Source organism: Alosa alosa, chromosome 2 (genome assembly GCF_017589495.1).
Source record: "Alosa alosa isolate M-15738 ecotype Scorff River chromosome 2, AALO_Geno_1.1, whole genome shotgun sequence".
NCBI lineage: Eukaryota > Metazoa > Chordata > Actinopteri > Clupeiformes > Clupeidae > Alosa > Alosa alosa.
Window position 1 is genome coordinate 15,483,062 of NC_063190.1, and position 23,532 is coordinate 15,506,593.

Genomic DNA, 23,532 nt, shown 5'->3' on the forward strand with positions numbered 1-23,532 from the left:
TCCATCCATTTCCCTCTCTCACTCCATCCCTTTCTCTCTCTCACTCCATCCCTTTCTCTCTCAGGCTTTCACCTCTCCACCTCTCCTCTCGCTCCCTCTCTCCATCTCGGCACTGCTCTCACACCCCTCTCCACACCTGTCCAGTCGATTATGGAGATGAGCATCGGCCGCGCGCCCCTAAAAAGCAGATTAGCCCCCCATCCCTTTCACCATGACACACTTATTCCACAAGGGGGGAGGGAAAACGGAGAGAGAGTGTCTGTGGGGGTGTGTGTGTATGTTTGCATATATGTGAGTGTGTGTGTGTGTGTGTGTTTGAGGGTGGTGGTGGTGGTGGGGGGGGTCACATCATTTGGGGATCATCGTGCCTCCTGTTGTCCCTTCCTGGTTTGTACTGTAAAGGGGGGGGGGTCTTGTTGCTGGTGGATGATAGGGGTGGGGGGTCAATTTAAGGCACTATCATGTTCCTGGGGATAAGTGCCACCATATGAGCCAAATGTGTCTTACAGGCCCAAAGCCATAACTAGCATAGGTTCATCTTCATCAAGCACGGTGAGACGTGGACCCTGTTGATGGAGGAAAACAATGTTGAGCAAGTGACATCCTCGTACACTCAGCTGTGTGGGGTCTCACTGTTGGGGTGTGCTAAACCACTAAGGTAAGATTATCAAAACATCTCCCTGACAGACATGAAACACAGGGCACAATCTGGATGGCCAGAGCCAAAAATGTCTGTCTCAGCTCCACACGATTCGGTGCTTGTTTTAAGATATATATATCTTGGTGTTTTATCTAGATAAAATCTGCCCACAAATAGATGTATTTGGCCAGTCTTCACTGCATTTGACAGAAATGTTTACTTATGTCTGCCTGTAGAACAGAAATAAGGGAGCTCCATACTGAGGCAGCAAGCTTGAACTCGCTCTTGAGCATTGCTTATAGGTTATGGGACAGGATTTGAATAGTGATTGTGATGGGTGTATCCAGGAAGTGATGAGAACGGAAGTCACGGGCTACCATTGTATGGAGCTTTAATTTTTTAGTGCAACTCCAATCCATTAAAAATGCAGAATGTCACATTTCTGTCTCATCTAGTGTTAGCATTCTGGTGGGGCAGAAACATTTCGTCATCTGTGACGTCGTGTTGAGAGGGATTATTCTGGTCAGGACTGAAAGAGATTGATTCAGCCTGGACAATATCTGTCTCCTTCGCCAGAATGTCTGGAGAGAAATTGCTTGAAGGAATGAAAAGTAAAAAAGAAAAGAGAGAGGTAGAGAGTGATCCAATATCATCCAAACTGTAAAAAATCATAACAGAAACCATTATGACTACTAAGTATTTATGTGACTATAAGAATTTGGCTAGAAAAACATTTTGGTGTTTATGGTCAATCTTTATTAATATTTTTCCTTACGATTTTCATTAATGCACACACACAGCCTTGAACACATCACATCCTAACCCATACACATACACACAAACAGGTGCATGCTTGCACCATACAGACACATACAAACACTTAAAACGAGACTGTGAGAGAAAGAAAGAAAAGGAGAGAGAGTGACAGAGAGAGAGAGAGAGACCTGGATTCTGTAATTTATCATTGATTGGAAACTTTCCATATCAGTGAAACCAACACCAGTCAAAATAACAAGGGTGAGAGAGAGAGAGAGAGAGAGAGAGAGAGAAAAGACAGAGGGAGAGAGAGAGAAAGAGAGACTGCTCCACATTCTCCAGGTGCCCTTGGGTTTACGGTTGTGGGTGAGGTGGTTGGTTAGGAGTCCAGTCAGTCTCTGTGTTCACCCTGGGAGAACACCGGTTTGAAGGAGGGGGGGGGGGTGGAGGCTTTGTGTGGAATACCATATCACCTCTTGGTCAATACCCCACGTCTTTGAAAAGGGGGAAGGCCGAGGGCCGGCATATTTGTGAGAGAGGATGTCTTGTGTATTGGAGCTGTGGCGTCCACTCCTCACAGTCAACCTCACCCCAAACACTCGCTCCAAAGAAGAACAAGGTGATGATGAGGTGATAGCTTAATATAGGAATAAAAAAAGAAAAGTAAAATAGAAAATAGAAGAATGGATAAAGAACATGGTTGTTCTCCCAACACCCCCTCCCAACCCATTAAATGAATAGTGAGCCTTTAATGAAGATTTTGAAGATGTGATATTGTTCCCTCTGAGCACAAAATATAACCTCATTCAACCTCATTCAACCTAAAACAATGCTGAATTTCACATGACTGTTCTCACAGTGCATAGAGCTGCCTTCAGTGTTTGAAATAAAACTTAACCTCTTGACGGCCAACTCACAGCAAAGACTAAGAGTCCTTAAAGACACCGGAAGGGTTTTCTATGAAAAACCATACACTTTTTGAATCTTTATAGTCCGTAGTAATAGATAAATGCAGTGAATCTACCCAAACTAGCTGAACCCAATTGTGAGAAACATTTTATAAAGGTGTCATTGATTTAGAAACTCAATTTCAAGAGTCTCAATCATTGCATTCCACATTTACCCAAACGCCTCCACAGACTTCACATTAAAAAATACACATCTTGACCATATGACAAGACTAGTGCACTCACCTCTATAGTAATTTTGAGCTGTGATATAAGTACGAGCCATAATCTATGTTTAAGGTTGTGATTGGATGCATCCAGCACCACCTACTGAAAGTCACAGAGATAGGGGTGGGCTCACAACTTGTGACCTTGATCACAGACTACCTCCCTATCACCTACCTCCCTTAGACAATGGATGGCATAGAGTTGTATAGCAAGATGTGGTCTCAGATGACACTGAAAATGTGGAGTGGGTTACCGGTGGACTGAGGGGAAGTACAGGAGCCTGCTGGAGGACTTTAAACCATCTGCAGTTGAACGACTCCACCAAGACCATGGAGATGGTGCTGGACGTCTGGAGGTCCAATATCTCAAAGAGTGGTGTGTGTAGTAGCCAATAATGTAATAACAACAACAGCATAATATTTGTTTTGCCATTATTAAGTCCATTATGTGATCATGTGTCAAGATGCTTTGGGAGGAGAGGAAGGGCCTTCAACACCTGTAACTGTAAAAACTCATGCTGATGATTGCTGGTTGTTGCCGGCGTTCTCCTCCATGCTGTGGAGCGCTGGAACAGCAGCATAGAGCTGGGAGATGCCATGTGGCTGTCAGTCACAGCAAGCTAAGCCTGTCCTTCTGATCGAGGCTAATTATCCAGTGTCAAGTCACAAAGAGGTGCTGGCAGGAGTGGGGGCGATAAAGCTCACGGAGGTTCAGGGCGGGGGGTCTTAGGTGTGAGCTACAAAGCCATGTGACAGAGGAGTATGGGAGAGGAGAGCAGGAGGGAGGAGAAAGTGGAGCAAGGAGGAAGACTGAGGGGGGGAGAGAGGAGGTGAAGTTGGTAGAGAAGAGGGTCGTCAGTGCTGCTAATTCACTGACATGAGGGCACGGAGGAGGTCGCCCCGCCGATAATATTGGTGCTTGAAGGAGCCACCACTGCACTGGGCAGAACAAAAGCAACTGTGCCCCACAAATCCTGTAGCCAATTAGTCGACATGAATAATGAATGGGCATTGTCTGAGTCGGGGCTGCCGCAGATTGAGTTTCCCCCTGCCTGGCTGGATTGTTATGACAAGGAGTGACTACATAATGATATTAGGATTAATAATTCAATGGAGGCCGTGCTGCTGCAGGTGACAGAGGCTGGCACAGGCGCCTCCATCGCTAGCACCAGCCGTACCATCTCACCACTGCATGTACACACACACACACAGTCATGCACAGTCCGTTTGCCTGCCTCCGCTGTTGCTGCACTGCTCAGGCATTTTAGGCCAATAAAAAGGATGATCCAAGAAGAAGAAAAGAGGGGGAAACAGAGTGGGACGATGATGAATGAAAGTAAAAGACAGGAGATGAATGAAAGTAAAAGACAGGAGATAAATGAAAGTAAAAGACAGGAGAAACATATTTCATATCCATATATTCACATTCTTCGTAATTTTGTTATCCATTACAATCTTCTGGATAGATGACTTTGGCAAAACAAAATGGTTTCATTATGATAAAGAGACAGAGAGAGAGAGTATATAGAAATGAGAGAGAGAGAGAGAGAGAGAGGTGGGGGGGACACACCGGTCTTACTTTCCCCATCTTTGAGAATGCCAAGCCCTTGACAAAAAAAACAAGCAATGAGAGGACAACAACAACAACGAGAGAGAGAGAGAGAGAGAGAGAGAGAGAGAGAGGTCCCCCCACCCCCGCCACTAGACCAGCATTTGGTGGCTGTGATTGGCATATCTGTGCCATCCGCCGGTGCCGCACTTCCTCCGCAACGCCATCAGGCCTTAATGCCTTTTCTGGGGGAACCAGAAGGGCCGCCACTAATGGATCCCGGCCCGTCAGAGCATCTGAGCTGTCAGCCAGGCCTATGGGGAGGGGGCCTGGGGTGTACCCACTCACCCCCGCACCCCCCGCGCTGCACTCCGGCTCCCACTATGGCTCCCCCTGCTCGTCCGAATCCACTGAGGAGTGGCCCGGCTCCTATGTTGCGGTGACAGACTTGTCTGAGTGGTGGTGGTGGTGGTGGGGATTGGGGTTCCTCAGCAATCCTGTCCCTCATCTGTGCATCTCCGTGTGGGCAGAGAATGGGCTCTCTGGCTGGTATAATGGAGCGGAGCTGCAATTCCATGGGTAAGGAGTAAGGACTAAGGAGTGTGTGAGGAATTTTATGTTTTATGTTTATGAATGTGTGTGTGTGCTTTGTTTGTTTACTGTTTTTTGTGTGGGTTTGTGTGGTGTGTTTCTGCACTTGTGTATGTGTGTTTGTATTTGTGTACGTGTTGTATGTGTGTGTGTGTGTGTGTTTGTCTGACTGTGTGTATTTGCACACACATGCAAGTCTGCATGATTCCAACACCAGTGTCACAGAGTTAAACCTGCAGATGCATTATGTAGGGGCCTGGAGGAAGGGGAGGTTTGAAAGGGAGCACCACATGCATAATTCTTTGTTTCCTGATGTATACACGGATACGTTTTATTTTCAGACACAGCAGACTTGCTGTTATGGGCAGCCCAATAAAGACTGCTGTTTGAAAATGAGGATACAGTGTGTGTACACTATGAATACAAACATTGCACTGAGCTTGACAAGAGGAATGCATTCCAGGCATATAGCAATCAGCAAAACAATTAGCACACACATAAACACAGGCAGACACAAATGTCTCCCCACCACACATACACATACAAACACAAACCAGTCAGCATAAACAAAAAAAAATCAACATGTTTAGGACACATTACCTCTTGTAATCAGTCAGACTAAATCTGTCATTTATCTTGATGTCTTTAAGTTATAACATCTTCATTGTTGTAAATAATGTATAGGAATCTGTGCAGTTGGAAGATGAAGTACTGAGGAACTTTCATTGCATTGACGTCCGTCTGATTGACATTTAACCCCCTCCTTTAATGCAGATGCACTAATCAATAAATTAATGAGTTGCCATCAGATCTCTGTGATTTATTTTCAGGGAGATCTATAATTCATATTCAGGGTCCATTTTAAGATTTATATACGCAGAAGAAACGACTCCCATCGTTGATTATGAAGTTAATGGTTGATCAAAGCGAAGGAAATATTCATTAGCAGTTGCACCGCCACACAGAAGCGGAGCAATGTGGCGGGACGGACTGCATCCACTGAGAGGGGAAGGGTACGCGAGGCCTTTGATTGATGGAAGAAAGTTTGTTGTACGTACTTGTGGGTAAGGTGAGGACTGGTCACAAGTAATGGGTTCTTTTCCAAACTAGCCCCACCACTCTCGCTCTACCCACTTCCACTCGGTTTGGGCGTTCAAGTGAGGGACCGCCACAAGTGTCATTGGAAACTAATTTGCGGGGAGTGGAAGTGGGTAGGGACTATAATGCCCTAATCTCATTCTCCCCCTTGAGGTCTAAGATCTGAACCCTCAAAGACTTAACTGACATCCGCTCATATGTGATTCAGTTTGAGAGGCCGTAAGGGTTCAAAATGAAAATAACAGGAATGGGATAGCACCTGTGACACATTGTTACATTGACAACACCAAAAAACAGGTTGCAAACACGTCTCCATGTCCGTTATATGTGAACTGATGCTTTCTCAAGCTTTCAGCCTCCCTTTGGGTAACCCTGAGTTTCATGTCACAACGCTGTGAATTGTTGGTTATTCCTTTAGGTAAATAAATGCAGGGTTACAGAAAGGGCTCAGAAAGTCAGAAAGCAAGCCCTCATGCACTTGCGAAAACACTGGCAAGGGAACGCAAAACAATGCAAATATGGAACTCAATAAGAGCTCAATTTTTTATATTTTTTTCATTTTTTTCATTGTTACGTTATTTCAATGTAAATGACTCTAATGTCAATTTTCCATTGAGGGCATCCTAAAATTCAGCGCTGTCTCAAACCCTAACTCTTCATGAGAGTGCTTCTACTACTGTGAGTGTCACTCGGAGTTGACTCTGTAACGGAGTGGGGATTCGGTAGGCTTCCGTTTGGAAATGGTTCATGGTTTGACCTCTTAAATGGAAAGAAAGCGGAGGAATAGGCTTCTAGTTCAGAAAAACATTTAGCTTAATTGAACAGTGTAATGAACTGTGATGAAGTATTAACTCTTCTGTAGTCTTAGCCTGTCGTACAGTCTTCTAAGATAATTGTTTTCTCAGTCCAATGAAACATCCTGGTTGGGGGAAAAATCAATAACTTAGTCCAGTGCTATTCAGTGAAGTGCAGTCAATAATGAGAGCATTGTTGGCTGTCATGTTATGCCCATCATTACCTTATCATTAACTTCACTCAACGTGTCTTGATTTCATCTTGACTGAAGCCTGTCCAAGTAGCTTGGTTAACACCAGATCACATATATCAATTGAGACTGAGAGTGGGCCTGGAAAAGCCTTCCTAGACGATTTCCAGGGGCCTTACCAGCAGTGAAATTAAACTAAAATTGATGTATTAAACTGGTACCAAATCGTTTCAGAAGTGCAGCAATCAAATCTTTCTTAAATGTGGTTGTTTATTCAACTCCAAAGAAGACACAGCCATTGGTTGTGTTGAATGCACTGCTCTATTTGTCAAAAAGAAAAACAAAGGCACTCTATATAGGAAAATATTTAAAAAAGCCTTTAATAAAGCATGGCAAAACTGGTTTAAAAACACATGGGCCTACGCGTTGCGGCCATCTTGGCCTTCTTCAGGGCACAAAGCCAGGAAGTAAAACAAGGTTTAAAAAGGCACCCATTGCTGTTAGATTTGTGGAGCTTACCTAATGTGTTACATGACATGTGATTGACGTGAAGTAGGAAAGCAAGTAGGTATCCACAGGTTAAAACACACTGAACAGCAGATCATTGAAAATGTCAGAGTTGACAGAAAAAGAAAGAGACATACAAAGGGTTATTTCAAGATATCCAGGAATCCTCACAATCACAAAAAAGACGAAAAGTCAACTTCTTCATTTAGTCCAGGAAAAGTTGAAGCCTTAAGTGTGCTGATCCAATATGTCTCTCGTTGGAGGAGGATTTTAAGTTTGTCACCTCCTCTTTTGTGATCAGAAGTACACAGAATAAGCCACGATGCCCCACCACACACAAGACAGTGTCTGCTTTTTGTTGTGGGCTGTCTGATTCATTTTGTCAGCATAGTGCCATAGGAATAGGGAGAGCTGACCCACAGTTGTTACCTGCTCTTAATTACTGTGGACTCTCTCTCTCTCTCTCTCTCTCTCTCTCTCTCTCTGTTTGTTTTTCTCTCTCTTCCCTTTTCCTTGCCCTGTTTTTTCTGCCCTGGTTTGTGTGTGTGTGTGTGTGTGTGGGGGGGTAAAAGAAAAGAGTAAAAAAAACAGAAAGAAAAGAGAAACTACGTTTGTAGCTCACTGTTGAGCTTTTATCTATATTTTAAGCCACACACAAGGTGTACAGTTGAGCTGGAGCTTGTTTCAGGGGCCAGGCGCCTGCATAATTCATGGCAAGGAGCCGCCTGCTGAAATGGCTAAATAAAAGATCTCTCTCTCCGTGGCGGGTCCGCAGTGAGCTAGCTGCCTCTGTGTGTGTGAGTGTGTGTCTTTGTTATATTTGTGCTTGTGTGTGTGTGTGTGTGTGTGTGTGTGTGTGTGTGTGTGTGTGTGTTTGAAGGGAATGGGTATGCATTTGAACATCTGTCCATGTGTATGTGTGTGGTTTGGCATACCTGTGATTATGTGTGGACACATCTGTGTGTGGTTGAGTGACACCTGTCCCTCTAAAGTGTGTCCACATGCTGTTTTGAGCGATAGTGGTCATGGCCTTCCATGTCCCTGCCAACTCTCTCTGATCAAGACAGCCTGCTCAGCCACAGTGGGCCTGCAGTGAGGCCTTTGCTGTGGGCCTTGTCAGATCTGGCTCTTGTAACACATACAATTGCACGGAGTGGACAAAATTCCTGTCAAATTCCCTTACCGGTGCTTACTGACTTAATTCACACCTGCCTGACCCAAAGGTCCACTGACTGGGAGCTATTGAACCACACTACTGTTTCGTACTGGCAACAGTAATGCATGTGATGCGGAAGTATGGACTATGGTATGTAAACACGTTCACCAATAGCAACACTTGGACTTTTGAAGGATGCTGAAGTCCAGATGAAGTAATTGGGTCACTTTATAGCTAGCCGATGGTGCTTGGTAGTTTAGGGATGCGAGAGAGTTTCGGTGTTTGTATTCTGTATCTAAACACAATCTTTAAATGTTTTGCTTTGGTAATGCAGAAACATGTTAAGCCAATAAAATGCCTACTACATTGACAAGGAGAGAAATGGGAGAACATGTAGAGGTCAGAGAGAAAAAGAAACAAAGTGAAGAGCTTGGTTCCAAAACGCTATATCCACCATTTTACTGAATTTTCATAAATAATTTGTTTACATTTTGTTACAGAACTGTATTTGGGTATTGGTACTTGATTTATCTTTACTCAATCAAAACAACACAACTGCAATTTGATTGATTTTTACCTGAAATACACAAGAAAATAGCATGACTTTTTAATGTTTTAAAAAAAACTGGAGATATAGCATTTTGGAACCAAACTCTTCAACGTTCTCTTGAAATTACTCTACAAATTCTTTCTTCACTTTGAGTTCAAGACAGGTCTAACATGGCTCAAGACCTGGTAGAGGGGAGTGACTTATGGCCAGGTGGTTGGAAACGAGAGGACTAGAGAATGGGGGTCTCGGGGGTGTGGGATGGGTGTGTCAGAATTTACTTGTTTTTGTTATTTGATTTCGACGGGAGGGTGAGGGGGATTGAGGGGCTGCTGTGAGGGCATTCGTGTTGGAGATGCTTTCAGATGTTGGCGCGTGCCAAAGCAAGACAAGGCAAGGCTAGAGGGGTGATTTGAGTTTCAAGGGGCGAGATGGATGGATGGTGCTGGTTGAGGCGGAGGCAGAGGTGGTGCAGTGGTTGGGGGTGGAGGGTGCTGTGGTTGAGCTTGAACCTTTAAAAGCCTTCGTTCTCCACCAGTGAAATTATTACCAGTGTGTGAAAACAAGGCTGGCTCGAGGCTAGCCACCCAGGAGAGAGCTTAGCCTCAGGGCGATTTCAGAAGAAAGTCATGCAGGAGAAATAATGGGGAAGGGAATGAGGAGAGGAAGGTAAAGGGAATTTTTATTTCTCCTTTTTCCCTCCACGTACACTCTCTCACTGTGGTTATATACCATTGCATTTTTTCACTCTCTTCCTGTCTCTCTCTCTCTCTCTCTCTCTCTCTCTCTCTCTCTCATGCCCCTTTCTTCTCTCATCTGAAGATGATGTTTTTGTGCCTTAACAAAGCCTCCTATGGCTGATCCTGGACTATGAGAGCTGGTACATCATTCCCACCTCGAGCCTCCTCCCAACTCCCCCATCTTAAAAGGCTTGAGGTCAGTCCTTTGGGATAAAAACTATCTTCTGTAGAGTCCGACAACCACTGAAGGCTATGTCCAGGGGCCCTCCACCTCACCCACTCCTAGCACGCGGTCTTGAAGGTCAACCGCAGGTTTTGTGAGACAGGCCTGAGACGAGGCCTTCTCTGTGGTTCTGTAATATCCCAACTCCAAACTGGGCGAAGCCGACACAGGAGCCATCGTTTAATTTTGCCAGCTTGCTCATTTCTCGTGTCGACTTCTGAACGTGCACTTTGTTCAACAGATTTGCTTGAGTGCGGACCTTAAATATTTACCAAAAAATGTAGTCAATTCTCTGCAAATATAAATCTTGCATAATGTTATGAGGCAAGAGGAAATATATCCTTTTGCTCATTCTCTTGATTTCCTGAATGAAGTGCGCCTCTGCTGTGCGCTCTTAGCACAGACGCTTTGTGTGATTCAATTTTTATGATGCACTGTTAAAACAATAGTCTCACAGCGTTCAGCTGTTTCTGAGAGCAGCTCGATTGCCTGTCTCTGTTGCCATGTGCTCTCCCTCATCTTCTGACCAATTCCTGCTGCTGCAATAGCTGGCATGTCCAGCACTGCCATATATGCTGATATGTCACTATCAACAAAAAGTACTATTTTATTCTCTCTCTCTCTCTCTCTCTCTCTCTCTCTTCTCTCTCTCTCTCTCTGTGTGCCTGTGTGTGTGTGTGTGTGTGTGTGTGTGTGTGTGTGTGTGCCCTATGTGCCTGTGTGTGTGTGTGTGTGTGTGTGTGTGTGTGTGTGTGTGTGTGTGTGTGTGTATGTGCCTATGCCTGTGCCTGTGTGTGTGTGTGTGTGTGTGTGTGTGTGTGTGTGTGTGTGTGTGTGTGTGTGCCTGTGCCTATGTGCCTGTGTGTGTGTGTGTGTGTGTGTGTGTGTGTGTGTGTGTGTGTGTGTGTGTGTGTGTGTGTGTAATGTAGCTGTTTGTGGGCTGCTGCATGATGGGAGTGTGCTGTGGGGTGGGGCTGGGAATACCCTGAGCCTCCTGACTGATATGAGTTGTGACATGTTCGCGGCGGTAGTCTGTGTGCTAGCCCGTGGCATCCTGGAAAACATGCTAATAGAGAGGTGCATTAGTGCACTCACAGGCCCGTGATAATCAAAGAGGATATGCTTTGCTCTCTCCGCACAACTCCACTCTGCTCTCTCTCTCTCTCTCTCTCTCTCTCTCTCTCTCTCGCTCATGCGCGCATATCTTCTCTCTATACTTCTCTCGCTCTTAGCCTCTCACTCACCCTCTCTCTCCCACATCACTCTGTCTCTAACTCTAAACCTCTCTCTCTCTCTTACCTAGTCTCACTCCTTCCACCCCTTCCCCCTCTCCCCTGAGATGAGCCGTTAAAACGCTTGCAAGTCTCAAACTTTACATGAACAAGTTTTCCTTCTCAAGACCTGTTTTAGGATTCAAACTTCACAGACGATGTTGGGAGAGGGTGACGTCTGCACATTTGAAACTGAGCCCAGGCTGAAATGGGATGGCAAGTAGGAATAAGGCATTTGGGTTGCATCAGACAGTCCATGTAAGTGGTATTTCATGAGACTCTCCAAAGGTGTTACCAAGAGTGCTGTGCAAAAAATATACTAGCTGAAAAATAGACTGAAAAATAGATTTCCTCTGGGTGTCCTGGTTGGATTCAGATCCTCTCTCCCCATCAGCTTTGCTGATTTGAATAATAACTTTAACACAGATTAATCAGATTTCAGAAGTCAGAAGAATCTCTATAATAAGAAATAGAACTTGTGTACTTTGTCCAACGGTCACTAATAGCAAATAGTGTAGATCTATACAATGTACCAGTACTGCTATTGCCAGAGACATTTCCATAGATTTGAAGTTGTTCACAATAGTTTATGCAAACATAAAAGCTATTACATTAAAGGAATCATTTGAGTTGGCTTTTCATGTTGTCACATTATTGCTGTTTGCCTCATGTTGGTCCTCTATATAACAGGGCTCCTAATGATAGGCAGTGTGTCCAAGAACCTGGCAATGACTGGTGGTATACACTACATAAAGCCCAAATAATCTGACAGTACAGGCTACATATTGTGTAGGTTCATAATATATCCTCCAACTTATTATATTATTATGAGTCTCTTGCACATTAGTTTGTGTAACTATTACCAAAATGTCCTACATTATGGCTAAATGTATTGTAAATCTTTAATCTAATGGTCCTTCAATCTAATCCAGTTTAATCTAATAGTACATCTTTAAATTTAGAGTGTCATATGAATGTTGGTGACAGTGTGCCACGAGATACCATTTCTAAAGAGAGAGAGAGACATGGAGGGATAGCCATCTGTCAGTGGCACGTCATAAGATGTTAGATGTGCTTCCCTTAGATTCCATTAGACGCTGGTTAGAGATATGCGTGGGCAGGGCCAATAAAAGCTATTAATATTAAATCCGGTGTAATATGCATACTCCACTCACTTAATGGAGCCCTGCACTCTCCAGCCCACTAATAATGTGCGAGTGCTGTGACCGGCACTCCAGGGTCTAATTGGGCCAATTCATTCAAGGAACAAGAAGTCTGCCCACCAGTCTGATGTTCTCTCGCCTCCACAAAAAAGGAAAAAAGAGGAAAAAAAGGACGAGGCAGCAGGCATATGAATGTGGCCGGTTAGAGAGCCTGTGATAAAAAATTGAACACTTACTCCAAACTGTGGGCACATACTTTTACATGCAAAATGGCCTCTCCAATTAAGTTCTTTGAGGTAATGAAATCTGCAGAGGAGAAAAAGGGAGAAAATCTGCCTGGCCAGTTCACCTTAAGGCTGTTTCGTGTGGGTTTTGAGCTGTGGTTTAAACTTTTACAGGCTAATGGGCTCTTGTTAATGTCTTTTCAGTTCAAAAGAGACATTTTCTTACTGTTTTTCACTCTCTGTTAATGAGGTGTTTGATTGAGAATGCACTAGGGATTGCTTGCATTTTTCAAGTTTAAATGCACTTTTTTTGTGTGTGCATGTGTGTGCATGAATTCTCTCTCTCTCTCTCTCTCTCTCTCTCTCTCTCTCTCTCTTTCTATCTGTGTCAGGGTGTGTGTGTGTTTGTCTGTCTGACTAGCTGCTTAACCCTATTTGTGTGAAATGTTTGTGATTGATGAGCCTAATTGTGTTGGTAGGAATAGGTTTTCCATGCACACTGGTTAGAGTATTAAAAGGTTCACTATTTAACAAAGATGTGTGTGTGTGTGTGTGTGTGTGTGTGTATGTGTGTGTGTGTGTGTGTGTGTGTGTGTGCGCGTGTGTGTGCGTGCGTGTATGTGTGTGTGTGTGTGTGTGTTTGTGTGTGTGTGTGTGTCCACCTGTGCTTATGTATGCAAAAAAGGAAGTGATATGTGGAGGAAGTGATATGTGGATCTAATTGTGTTGGTGTGGTTAGGTTATCAAAGGATTTATCAAAGACCTTTGTTTGTGTGTGTGTGTGTGTGTTTGTGTGTGTGTGTGTGTGTGTGTGTGTGTGTGTGTGAGAGAGAGAAAGTTCAGTGGTCTGTATGTAAAACTGACACAGTCATCTAAACATTATGCAGATTTATGGTCTAGTAATTGTTCCCAAAAATTTTATTTCTGTCCGTTTTGTATGTGCCTATGGAGGTCTTTGTGCTGGCTCATGCGTGTTGGCTAAATTGCATTAATCATATGTGTTTATGAAACAGACACTGGCCAATATTTGCCTTGGAATCTGAAGCCTCGGTTAGCTAGAGGGGGCACCTCCTTTAGACGCGTTGCCCGGATGGGAATTCAGCTAGCCTAATCCCGCTCTTTTGAAAAGGGTGAATTTTATTAACGACCGCGAAAGCTGGAAACCAGAGGCACCGAGGCTGATTAATCTTTCATAGCGAACCATATCTCTCTCTCTCTCTCTCTCTCTCTCTCTCTCTCTCTCTCTCTCTCTCTCTGGGGCCTCAACAGGTCGTTTGTGTAAATCTCCGGTGAATGCCCAAACGCTTTATTAAAATGAACTGGCAGCCCTGGCTGGAACAAAACAAATCATATTCTTTTTTTATTAAATAACTAAATAAATACAGAAAAACATGGGGGTTTTCCCACTTAGTGTCTTGATCAATTTGTTTCTTTTATTTTATGACCAGACAGGATGTGCCCAGAAATATGTCCTAGGCCTATAGCCTACCTATATTTGAATTTTGTGTTTTCAGACTGATGTTACTCCAAGTCTTGGTATATTCTCCCCCAATGTTAAACAAATGTGATCATTCAATTGTGTAGGTTTAACTGTTGATCATGTGATACAGTGAACCGATGAGCCAGTGATATTATTTTTCCTCATATACAGACTACATAAACAAGCACACTTTTTTTAGAGCCAAGGATGGTTATGAGTTTAGATTTGCCGTGGCAAAAGAACAATGCCCAAACACCCCCCAGCCCTTGTCTTAAATTAGGCCTACAAGATGACCATACGCTACTGCCATGAGTTAAATTTGAATTCATTGTGGAACCATTGTTGGTAATTCTGTTAACAAAAGGTACCCTTAGACGACATTAAATATTTATCGGTTCTATGAATAACAATTGGTAGGGACGGAAGACTATGTTTACTTAGCCACGGTTTGACTATAGCTTGCATCTTACCCCGGTGCACCGTGAAGAGAGAGCGGCTGAGGGTGCGACGTCATAAACTGCGGGGGCGCGGGCAGTAGCCTACATTCCCTTTGATGCAGTAGGAGTTAACTTGCTTGCTTGCTTGCCTGCTAACAATCTTATCAGTGTATTATCATGTTGGTTGCCTGTCTTGTGTTGGGTTTTAAGACTAATCGAGCGCAAACCATCTTTGATTGGAGTAAAGCTCAGATTAAATGGTTCACGTGTGTGCTCATGAATCCTTGACTTTTCAGTGTTTTCCAAAACGCTCAAAATCTAAAAATAAACATGTAATGTAACCCAAGCACTGACGACATAGACGGCTAGAAATATTTTATTGTTGAGGTGTTAATTTTTTGCTGTTTGGCTTTAGTTGATATGTGTCCGCCTCGTGAAGGCTCCTCATGTAAGATTTTTGAGGTGTGATGGGGCGCTAGATACATTTAAATAACTAATTTAAAATGCAGGTAATTGACCCTATGTACAAGAGTGAACTGTAAGCCTACTGAGCTAGATAATTATATTTTAAACATAAATTATGCTAAATGTTAAATTTGTGTCCTATTACTCCGAATGATGGGGATATACATGTTCAAATAGGCGATATGGTTTCATTTCATAAATGAATAAAAACATTTGATGTATTTTTTAAGCAGGAACATCTCCTTATAGGCTACACACAAAGTATGCAAGTCCATCTCATGTCTCAGCTCTCATATTGTGCTCTTTTCTGTCTTCTTAAAGCAGCTCACCTCTGTGTAATCTCATGTTAGTATGGTCAGTATGGTCAATAGCCTACATCTCCACTCTAAAACCTGTTCGGCTGACGCAATTCACCCTACCCGATGATGCAATTAGCTTGCACGTGCATGCATAGTTCACAGCCAGTACATAGCAATTACATCTCTCTTTATCTCCCTTTAGACCTGAGTAGTGACTTAAGGCCTATAGGCCTACCTCAGAACTCAAACTTCAAACTCAATACACCAATAGTCCACAGATAGAGACGATCTATAGCTCCAAAAAAACTGGGAAAGTTCTGTTTTACACGTCATTTTATAACCACGCAATTCATGCAATTAGGCAACTTGGAAATCACACTCAATTTTGCAGGTTTGCGAACTTGTGAGTCAGTTATTACAGATCCAGTCACTTTTGTTGAATTGAGTTGAGTCTTGTATTTTGAACATAGTCTTCTTTTTCTTTTTGATTGATTATTGTTAATGTTAATGTTAACTAATGTTATTATTTGGAGGTGATTTAGTGACATTGCATATTTGTATATAGTCTAGTACCATGTAAGCCTTGGGATCTGTGTAGCCTATCTATCGGGAAGTCTGTCTATCTGTCTGTCTGTAATCCTCCATCCTCCATGACCTTGAACACCGCACTGAGCTAGTGTCTAATTATTTCTGCTGATGCCTTTTTACACGCCCAAAGTGAGTGAAGCTGGCGGAGAGAGGAAACATTGGTTAAGCAAATTGGTATTTAACTGGAAACTTGCTGGCCTCCGAGCGCTGCATAATTCATGGCCGATACAAGAAAGTGGTGCTCTCCGGCCCGGCGGCTTTCCATCCGAAAAGCGGGTGGACAGGGGGTCTCTCCGAGGGGGAAATGGTTCAAGAAATATATAGGACAAGGAGGCGCAGTCTGCAGAGAGCAAATCCCTCGCATAAGGCCTACACTATCACAACACCAACACCCGGCGCAAGCTCTCCGGCATCCGGCTCTCGACCTCAGGAATGCGTGGAGTGTGAATGTTGAAAGGGCCTTATGCAAACTGACATTACACACGGGAGCCTTCTGGTGGTAGAGGTCACTATCTAGATTCTAGATGATGCCATACTTGCTACTTTGTTGGGTCACTAAATGTTAAAAATATAGTTGAACAGTTCGCAGTTTAGTTTTTATATGCCTGCTCTTTGGAATCAAGGCGCGATTCTCTTAACTGAATAATATTTTTGCTATCAATAGGCTACCGATTCCAAATCACTGCGTATGTATTTAATCTGATTTACTATGAAAATAACTGACATCAATGTTTTGAATGTAATTAAATTTGCACTTCACCTAAACGGGTGTGTTTGGGTTGGTGTCCGGCTGTAAACTAGATTTTATGTTATAGCCGAGTGATTGTAAACTACGGTATCTATCTTGTCAGTTGAAAATAAATTATGCATTTGACATGATTAGAGGCTCATGGACATTTTCTTTGAACATATTTCTTAGTATAAAATGAGAGTTGTTCACATTATCCTTTTGGTGTGAAGGATGTGCGGAGGAATAGCCCCATGTTAAACACTTTCTTAGGGCCTGTAGGCCTACTTCTTCGGCCTCCTTTTGTTTTTCTCGTCAGTTTTTTTCCTCGGGATTACATCTTTTAGAAGTTCAGCATTTAAATAATATCATGCTGTAACGAGCTGTACTGAGAAATCTCTGTCTACCCCCCTGTGTTCTTGGTGCCTTCCTCGGGTAAAATGTGCAGTGGACGTTATTAAAAAATGTTGTTTTTATGACGGTGCCTATTATCTCTATGAAAATATCCTGCATCCTATCCAATTCAAACAGCCTATAATAGATTGACTAGGCTACCACAATAGAAACGAGTTTGTGTTGGTTGAATAAAACAATTTCGTGTTTGTTTCGTGATGCCGAGTAAAATGAGTTTTGTTTTTGTAAATTGGGAAATAGATAGATAGCCTACTCTGTTGCCACACAACAGTGTTGGTGGTATGTTTTTGTTACAGAAGGATTTATCTCAATCCAGTGGAGGAAAAAGGAAATTAATTTCAGAACAAAATAGGCTAATTTTAATCCATGACAGTGTCAACATCGACTGACTGTAGCTACAGTTATACGTTTCTAAAATGTATTCATCACTTAATCATTTAGGCTACCCATCATATCAAATTTGATCATTGGCAGTTACATTTTGAAAGATGTACATATTGACCTAAAGTAAGATACAAAATACGTCAAATGATAAAAATGAATTATCCACAACATTTTGTCATGTTGAGTTCAATTAGTGATTTAACAAGGTGTCCTTCCCTACAGATAAATTGGTGTAGGTGATGTAATCTTTGGACATAATTATTCACAAAGCTGTCGATATGTAAAATTGTGTAAACAAAATTCAAAACCTAAAGCCTTATTTCATTTAATAGCCTATACTTGTAAATATCTATCTTCTCCCATTTTGGGAGATTATCTAGACAATGCACAAAATCAGCAGAGTTTCAGCAGAGGAGCTATCCACGGTGCTGAAAGTCCTTACTCGTACAATAAAACTAAAAAAAATAATAACAGTTTCATTTTATTTTCCTGTTTTACAAGTATGTATTTCTTGCTTTAGGCCTACGGGCATCTCATGTAGCCATCAACGTCAAGTTTATGATCAAAGTTGTTGTGATAAAATATGTTATTTTGCGGTCAGGGGTGGGCCATTTTTGTTTTAGTCCCACTGCTCTCTCTCTCTCTCTCTCTTTCTCTCTCTGGTTTTCCGCCAGCTAACTGCTCTGCAGCGAGTCTCAAGAACAAGCCCTCCAGTGTGGGGAAACATCCTACTCCGGAGGAGCTTCGAATCCATCGCCATTAAATAATTATGCTTCCCACGCCTTAACTCTTGAGCATCTAGTAATGCGGTCGAATTTTAGAGCGGCCTCTTGAAAATGTGCATCACAGGTCGCTGAACATGAAACGAAATCGTATTGGCTGGGGGAATGTAGCCTAGGTCTTTCTTTGTCTAAAATTATGGGGGGGGGGGGGGGGGGGGGGGGGGGACTGTTGTAGGCTATATTTCATTGGCAACACACTACTAAAGGCCATAGTTTGGTATTACAATGTCTGTTGTTTAGATTATTTTCTATGATTCTCTAGAATAATATGCAACCCAATAACAGGCCTATCTAACACTAACAGGGCGATTTAGGGCTTGCTTAGTGGTATGCTGAGAGGAACCTGAAAGTCTGAGCCTGAAGTCTTGTGTTATACAGTCAGTGTTAGGATGAAGACATACCTCTTTCAACATGTTTTTTATGAATCCAAGTTTCCCCAGTCAAAATCTATCAAAGATTTACAAGATCATAGTTCTCCCTGGCACGCTGTCATAGGATTTTAAAATACTGAGGTCAAAAGGGTCTGAATGCTACAGCTACCAGTTCTTGGAGTTCTTATGAGCTGTGATAATCCAGGGATGCATTCGTAAATGAGTTTAGCCGTTGATTAATAAAATGAGAAAGGATCGAAGCGGTTAGTATTGAAGAATCTTTGATAAATAAATAAAAAAATAGAACTAGAACTATAGGCTATTCTCACTTTGAGAATGCATGATTCTGTAACGCACCGCATATTGTGGTGCGTGCGTAAAATAATGTTTAAAGCCCCCTTCACATGTCGCGCGTTAATGCAGTAGTATTGAGGCATACAGGTACACTCTAGGAAGCAATAGTACATGTTTCAATTAAAATATATTTGTTTTAGTTTGTTTGATAAGGTGTAAATATGTAAAGTAAAAAATAATAATAATAAATATAACTTAGTCCAACTCGTTCTCTATTAAATTGTAGAACCCAAAACAAACGTGTGTGAGTATAATCAAGATGAGTAACAAATACTTAGGTTGCATAACTATACGTCTGTCAGTGTCACAACATTGATGTGATAAGACTTTTGATGTGATGACTCCCCTTGATGATCATTAACGCAGATTAGTTACACAATGTGTCTAATTATGGCTTCATGTTTTAATTGCTGTCGAATATGCATATTTGTCTGACGATGCGCTCACGGGACTGGTCAAATTATGCATATTTTTTCTATTTTATCCACTGTTTGCCTACTCAGACATAGCTATCAAGAACTACAGATACATTAACTTGTTCACCTCGTCAACATCAATTTAATCCGGGCTGAGCTGCACCTTTATCCTTTAGAAGCCTATCAGCGCATTTCAAGCGTTGCCCTCCCACAGTTGGTTTCCGTCCCTGTAACACGGCAGGCAAAGCCCCACTGACTTGTCTCGTTTTGTGAATGTCTGTCTGACGAGGTGTGAGTTAGAAGGCTGTGGCCTATAAGGCGGTTTATAGATTAATGTGCTCGATAAATATTATATCGTCGGGATTTGAAAACTTCCAATAGCGGCGACGTGAGCTGAAGCTGGCCGTTACTAGCGTTCAGCCAATGAGGAAAGAGGAAAGATAAGTCTGTTTACTTGTACGTCAAGTCTAAAGAAAGCGAAAGGAAACATGAAAACAACAAACAGTCCATCCCGGTTCGAACCATGCACGAAGCAGGTCGAGTAGTGCTGCAGAGAGAGAGAGAGAGAGAGAGAGAGAGAGAGAGGGACATAGTAATGTAACAGTGAGCGTACTCTCCAAGGTCCCAGAGCTGAGTTGCACTCAAGACTCCGGGTTCATTAAAATTTCATATGCAGCGCTTGGCCAAGGTCTATTTATGAAAATGCGCTTTCCGCTTCATGGAAAACAGAAGTCGGAGTGGAACCGTGGGGAGGAATGTAGATCTTAACGGTAGAATTATACACTTATATGTCGGTGAAGTTCTTACTTTCTACGTGCACCATATTGCAAAATAGTCACTTGCTGAGACTGCCCTATCCGCGTTTGACGTCTATATGTTCTCCCCTTCCCAACAATGTATGAATTATGGAGATGGGTAAGAGAAAGCTATGCAAAAGCCCATGGAAACAAATGCATTATCATTTTCCTTGCCCCCACCCACCGACCCGTGTTTTCGGGGTGCATATTAGCCTATTAGTAGACGTTGGCTAGTTACTTACTCATTACATTGAGAACAGCAAAATATCCAAAAGCTATTTGTTGTGAAGACACTGCCTGCCATGGTTGACCAATCACTGATATGCTACATCTAAAATGAATTCCTCGTATAAACATGTTTCAGATTTTAAAATATGAGCATCCTGCATCCAGTGCACATTAAATCCAATATTCTCGTTTTTATGAATAGTACAGGGGCTTCACATATACCCTTGCGGACAGATATGTCCTGTATTGTATGTTCTACATAACGTTTGGTGGGTTAGAATTGTATAATTCGAGCTGAATCATTTGCGTAACTCGTCGCTTGTTTAGATTCTACAGTCGGCCTACAGCACAAAAGAAACTGTTTGGCCTTGCGCGTGTAAATTATTTAAGGCAAACAATTAACAAGGACTGTCGTGGGACCATGTATTTATTCACGCATCCACGACTCCGAATTGCACCCGGAAGCGCTCGCAGGAGAGAGAGAGAGAGAGAGAGAGAGAGAGAGAGAGAGAGAGAGAGAGAGGTGCGGCCATCAAAACAAATGTCTTGCTAATTTCAAATGACACATTTCTTCACTTAAGTAGGTTTTGCCAGAATAATGACGTTTTCAGATCTTATTGTAGTAGAATGGCCCTTGGTTTGTTTCTAAGTGACAATGAAGATATCATGTGAAATAAAGTTGAAAAGAACACTTAGTCTGTATTATGGATAATGCAGTAGCCTAATAGATTCTGGAAGGACATATTGACGCACATGGAAGTTTAGTGTTTTAGGTCCTAGTAAATTAAAATATACTATTATTATTATTTGTATTATTATTATTATTATTATTATTATTATTATTAGTAGTAGTAGTAGTAGTAGTAGTAGTAGTAGTAGTAGAAGTAGTAGTAGTAGCCTAGGCCTAGTAGTAGTGGTGAGGGCGGTGCTGTTTCATGCCTTGCATGTTTTTTTTTTTTCATGTTACCTTTATTCATTTTCCCTTCGAGATGATTACAGCATTTCAATTTCACCTAGATTTGATAACATTTGGCAGATTTTATTTTGCCAATAGCGTTTTTGGGTCTATAATGGATGCATTGGGTTACCATCTCCAAGGGGAAAGGGACTCAGCGTTGTGTTGTCCAACATGGACTCGTTCGTTCAACAAGGGGGTATCGTCTTCTTAACAAACACATACAAAAATCAATAGTATCATAACAACTCATATTTATTATTCATTAATAACGGGTTTACAGCCCTGAAACCACCTGATGAACGGCAGACAGAACTCTAAACCAATGACAATTTCAGTGCTGAAAATATGTAGACGTGACTGGTTAAACCTTCTGGAAATGTTAAATACTGTAGTGCATACAAAGCATACTAAAAAGGGATTCACTGATGTACTACAAGAGGGCCTAGGCCTACACTCTTAAAACGTATATGTTACAACACAAACTCTGTTGTCCCTATCTGGACATATAGATGTGTAAAAAACAACACAAATTGTGTTATTTTCAACACGTTCGTTTTAAGAGTTTATACAAAGAATTATTGATTTGCTAGTTAGTTGAAGTTTGTCTCCACAGAACTAACCATTACCATTTGACGACTGGTTCATATAGGGAATAGTTTATGGTGTTTGTTCGGTAGTATTTGGGGTACCATATAGGCCTACCTGTGCAAAAAACTCTTTATACTGGCGCCATCGGAGGGTAAAAGGCAACATGTGCAGTTTTTATTATTATTATTTTGATATCCAATCTGAATATAATAGGCAATATAATAATTGTATTATTAACAATAAATAATGCAATATTGTAAGTTAGTTGTTGGTTATATAAATGTAGGCCACTTACTTTTTGCCCTGGTAAAGTTCTGACGATTTTTTTTTTAAAGCGATCATAGATAGGAGGCCTGGTGAGGTAGGCTACTGCACGAGTGCATTTGATAGCCGTAGACATTCCCCAGTTGATTGACAATGAGGATTTGAAATGAGTGATAGCAGATAATGAGGTAAAACGTGCAGGCTTTATTTTTAGTTTCTGTCGCTTACACAGACACATATGCACACTGTCACAAATGAAATATACGTTGCATTAAAAATAAGGTTGGATCAAATAAATAAGCAAAAATAGAAACCAATTAAATTAATCATAAATAGGCTGACACAATCTCTTCTCAACAATATCTACAAAGTGCACCGAATATTTTTCTGTAATTAAAATAAATATCCAATAATAATAATAATAATAATAATAATAATAATAATAATAATAATAAGCAACCAAACATGATCGTTACTAAGTGAGAACATGGGGAATTCTTACAACGTTTTTCTTCTAATTAATTTGATTGTCAAAGCATAGTTGCAGTGAAATTCGTTGAGACACACAACATTTACATATCTGTTGTCTAATTCGAACATGACGGTGATAAAACAGAAAACACTCCTATTTTCCCTAGCTCAAAAAAATAACCAATAATGTGCCACGACGAATGTGATGAGGTAGACACAGAAAATATACTGTGTGTATTATCCTTGTGTACGTGCGTTTGCTTGTGTATGTTCTCTTATTGCAATGCATTCAAATTGAGAAACATCTTATTTTTTAAACTAGAAAACGCACACATAACGCCCTATACGAGAAACCGTGCAATGGAATACAGTTGGGCCCCCTTGTCAACGAGAGCGAAACTTTCTTCTGAAACACATACAGTAACATTGAGATTTTTTTAAGCTTCGGTATTTTCTGCACATTTGTTTTAAAAAGGAACAAAATTGAAATGCTCTTCGCGCACAGCGGTGCATTATATTTACAAATATTTACATAGATAAATATAAAAGAGTTCATTTGACCTAAGAGAATAATCACTCCTCGATTTTCCTTTTTTTTGTACAGTAGGGATTGCCATGTATCAGTCGGGTTCTTGCTGTTTCACTTCAGAACGCACGGTCTTGTCATCTCTGTAGTGATGGCGATGATGTAGAAATGATGATTATTCACTCATAAAACATTGGCCTTCACACGTCTCGAACAGGACGCGGATATCTGACCTCAAGTGAGAACACAGCATTTGCATGAAGCCTCTAGCCTCCAGCCACATTATTGAGTCTGATTTGTCTGAAATGAGGTGGCCTAGTGAGTGGCTGAGAACTTCATCCGTTTCTGCTTTTGCCGCT

General features: G+C 41.8%; 1 protein-coding gene across 1 annotated transcript in view; it reads right to left on the minus strand.

The window, feature by feature from the left end:
- Window positions 1-22,360: 22,360 nt before the first annotated feature.
- The window catches only part of pou4f4 (POU class 4 homeobox 4), a 2,718-nt gene continuing 1,546 nt past the window's right edge, over window positions 22,361-23,532 (minus strand). The window contains exon 2 of the mRNA XM_048236794.1: window positions 22,361-23,532. This exon is cut by the window's right edge and continues 865 nt beyond it. Within this exon, the coding sequence (XP_048092751.1) occupies window positions 23,489-23,532 (44 nt within the window). The 3' untranslated portion in view covers window positions 22,361-23,488.